The 3,526-nt window shown below is 54.6% G+C and overlaps 1 protein-coding gene across 2 annotated transcripts; it reads left to right on the forward strand.

Moving 5' to 3' along the window:
* The first annotated feature begins 416 nt into the window (after positions 1-416).
* CBLN3 (cerebellin 3 precursor) lies at positions 417-3,251 on the forward strand. 2 transcript variants are annotated; one of them, XM_006760826.2, is made up of 3 exons: positions 423-1,049; positions 1,382-1,501; positions 1,797-3,251. In XM_006760826.2, the coding sequence occupies exons 1-3, from the start codon at positions 750-752 to the stop codon at positions 1,992-1,994; spliced, it is 618 nt and encodes a 205-aa protein (XP_006760889.1). In that variant the 5' UTR covers positions 423-749; the 3' UTR covers positions 1,995-3,251. The 2 variants fall into 2 exon arrangements, with proteins under 2 accessions (XP_015417558.1, XP_006760889.1); XM_015562072.1 differs by lacking the exon at positions 1,382-1,501 and having other exon boundaries at positions 417-1,049.
* Positions 3,252-3,526: the final 275 nt, after the last annotated feature.

Below are 3,526 nucleotides of genomic sequence, written 5' to 3' on the forward strand. Positions count from 1 at the left end.
CCCTGGGGCTCCCCGCAGTCACTGCTGATCCCTCTGGTTCTTGCTGTTTTCCGTAGTTTCAGGAAAGCGGCACCGCTCATTGAGAGTCAGAGGTGAAGAGAGTTTTAAAGGGAAGAATTCAGGCCCTGCAGGTGAAGCTATTGGAAGGCCAAGGAGGAAAAGACTGGCCGAGTGACACTGTGGGCCCAAGTACTTTTCCACCAAAACAATTGTGGGAAAAAGACCAGGGCTTTCCTGCCTAACAATGGCAAAGGTGCCGCTGAGAGTGCTGTGAGGGACTTTGAAGAGGGGAGGAATGAGGAGGAGGAGGGACCGGAGGAGCCGCCTCTTGCACATATGCGCGCGCGCGCACACACACACACACACACACACACACACACACTCACTCACACGTACGTTCTCTGTCGTCCCAGTTCCAGTCTTCAGTGCTCTCTGGAGAGGCTGCCCTGGGGTTCTGGCTGTAGCCGTCCTGTCTGGCTGCTTCCTCTCTCCTCTCCCTCCCAGAGCCCAACTGCTGTCATGTTGTGTCCTGCCAAGGAGGAGGGAACTGCAGTGACAGCAGGAGTGAGAGGCAGGACAGAGTTGTGGGGCACGGAGTGGTATGGAGAGGGAGATGCTGAGACCAGGTGACAGTGAGACGCAGAGAGAGGGCTAAGGAGTAGGGTGAGGGCTGTTGAGAGTCTGGGGGAAGAGTAGAAACTAAAAGGAGTAGCAAGAAGACAGGACTTGTGGGTCACAGCCACTCAGCCATGCTGGGAGCAAAGCGACTCTGGCTACCAGGTCTTGCCCCCAACCCCTGGTTGCCCTTGGCCCTGACGCTTCTGGCCCTGGGGACCGGATGGGCCCAGGAAGGGTCGGAGCCTGTTCTCCTGGAGGGCGAGTGCCTGGTGGTCTGTGAGCCCGGCAGGGCTGCTGCAGGGGGGCCTGGAGGAGCAGCTCTGGGAGAAGCGCCGCCCGGAAGAGTGGCATTTGCTGCAGTTCGAAGCCACCACCATGAGCCAGCAGGGGAGACGGGCAACGGCACCAATGGGGCCATCTATTTTGACCAGGTAACCCCCTACCTGCAAGGACCTGGAATCAATGCAAGCCCACTCTGCTGCTAAAAAGACAGCCCTGCTATGGCCAATTGCCCCTCTGCCCCTCTGCCCATCTTCTTTCCCTTCACTCTTACCCCTTCACCTCCTTGCCCTTTCTCACTATTTTATTTTGAATCTGTGCATTCCTCCTGTGGGCAACTACTTGCAACTCCCTATTTTCCTTATTCACTGCCCCGTCCCTCAACCCAGTAGTTTCCCTGAGCCCCGGGGCGTTCTCCAGACCACTCAGCAGGGTCTGCTTTTGGGGCGTTCTCCAGACCACTCAGCAGGGTCTGCTTCCCCAGGTCTTGGTGAATGAGGGCGGTGGCTTTGATCGCGCCTCAGGTTCCTTCGTGGCCCCTGTCCGAGGTGTCTACAGCTTCAGGTTCCACGTGGTGAAGGTGTACAACCGCCAAACCGTCCAGGTGACCTGAACATTGGGCCCTGTCGTTGTCCAAACTCGGGTGGGAGGAGGAATAAGTGGAGCCCAGCTGACTCCTGGGCAGACTCCATTGGCCTGTGCCAGGGCCTCCCAGAGAGTGGGGGATCTTCAGAGTGTAACACTGGCTACCCCTCAGCTCTCCCAGGAGATGGCACTGAGCCTCCGATTCCCAGGTTCTAGAGTGTCCCTCTGGGGCTGGGAGAAGAGGAGTAGCCCTCAGAAAAGTGGGGTCCTAGGACAAGGGCTGGGTAGAGACGCTAACTGGTCTCCCTTCCCAGGTGAGCCTGATGCTGAACACATGGCCTGTCATCTCAGCCTTTGCCAATGACCCTGATGTGACCCGGGAGGCAGCCACCAGCTCTGTGCTACTGCCCCTGGACCCCGGGGACCGGGTGTCTCTGCGCCTTCGTCGGGGGAACCTGCTGGGTGGCTGGAAATATTCAAGCTTCTCTGGCTTCCTCATCTTCCCACTCTGAGGGCTCAAGCCTTTCAAGAATGGGAATCCAGCCCCTGACCTCTATCCTCTGCCCTCCCCTGCCCCAGAAGCAACATCTTTGGGGCAGGAGAAAGGCTCCCTCTGGCTGCCTGAATTCCACCTTCTTGCATGGGATCTTCTGCCAAACACCCAAGGTGATGAGTAGAGCTATATCTAGGGACAAGCCCCTCTAACCTCCCTCCTCCTCCTCACATGCCCTCACAACCTCTCACTGCATCTCTCTGTCTGCGACCTTAGGATCAGGGCAGGATTTGGCAGGTAAAAAGTCCTGCGATACTTTGCAGACTTTGCTGCTCCTTCCCCCACCCCACCCACAGCCTCTAGCTCAGTGCTACTTGGAAACAGGTGGCACAGGTGAACCTGACAGGCCCCCACAAGGGCCCAGATGGACCGGCCTCATCATACCCTACAGGCTCCTTCCTGTGAGGTGTGCCAGCATCCCGGATTTCTGCCAACAGTCAGGAGCTGAGCCAGCACCATATGGACCAGGGCAGGAGGCTCAGCCACCAGTATCATTGTGGGGAGGGCCACTGAGGAGCCCAGAGCCTGTGGCTGGTAGGACAGGAATGGGACATGTGACCAGCCTGAACAAGGTACACATTTTCCATGCACACTGGGGCAGCCAGCAGGCAGCGAACCTGGGTGTTCATCTGTACAGGTCCCAAATGGACTCTGGCCCTCACCTCCCCACCTGAGTCATGGGTGTGTGTGTGTGTGTGTGTGTGTTTGCTCTGGCTGAGAGCAGGTATACAGTGCTTCCTTGGGCAGCTGTTGGTGGGGGTAGAAGGTCACCTGTGGACAAGTATAGATCTCCGGGCATGGAACACAGCAATGACCATAGCAATCTTTTACAAGTGCTCAACCTTTGTAGTCTAAAGTTCAATCACTCCATGTTCTAGCCACCACCTCCTTCCTCCCAGCTCTATCAAATACCTTCACCAAACCTGTTGTGGAATATCCCACAACCTCTCTTCTTTCCCCTGATCTGTGCTATCTTAGCCTCCTTTTAAACTTCCTATTTCCTTGGTTTCAATGATGCATCCCTTCAACCACTCTCCTGCCATTATTAGACACTCTCTTACCTGGCTGTCCAATTGGTCCAGCATGGATGACTCTATCAATAAAGTAACTAGAGAATGATAGTTGATGAGACACTATAAGATCACTAAAGATAAAAGATGCCATTACAGTTTGGATTAGAGACTCCAGGATACAAGCAGGTATGTTATAGAGAAAATAAGTATAAAACTATGCCCTGGCCAGCATGGCTCAGTTGGTTGAGCATCACCCATGCTCCAAAAAGTTGCCTGTTCTATTCCCAGTCATGGCACATGCCAGAGTTGTGGGCTTGATCCCTGGTGGGGGGCTTGCAAGAAGCAGCCAATTGATGTTTCTCTCTCATCAATGTTTCCCTCTCTCTCTTTCATCCTCTCCCTTCCTCTCTCTCTCAAATCAATAAAAACATATTCTTTTTTAAAAAAGGAAAACTGTATGTAAGAGTCAAAAAAATTT

This window comes from Myotis davidii, unplaced genomic scaffold (genome assembly GCF_000327345.1).
Source record: "Myotis davidii unplaced genomic scaffold, ASM32734v1 scaffold157, whole genome shotgun sequence".
Lineage (NCBI taxonomy): Eukaryota > Metazoa > Chordata > Mammalia > Chiroptera > Vespertilionidae > Myotis > Myotis davidii.

What these genes read in the sequence shown, in the direction of transcription:
- CBLN3 (XM_006760826.2), top strand. Translation starts at nt 750, where the DNA reads ATGCTGGGAGCAAAGCGACTCTGGCTACCAGGTCTTGCCCCCAACCCC. An exon ending in GGGCCATCTATTTTGACCAG is followed by an intron (nt 1,050 to 1,381) that starts GTAACCCCCTAC and finishes CTGCTTCCCCAG; the next exon opens with GTCTTGGTGAATGAGGGCGG. An exon ending in ACAACCGCCAAACCGTCCAG is followed by an intron (nt 1,502 to 1,796) that starts GTGACCTGAACA and finishes CTCCCTTCCCAG; the next exon opens with GTGAGCCTGATGCTGAACAC.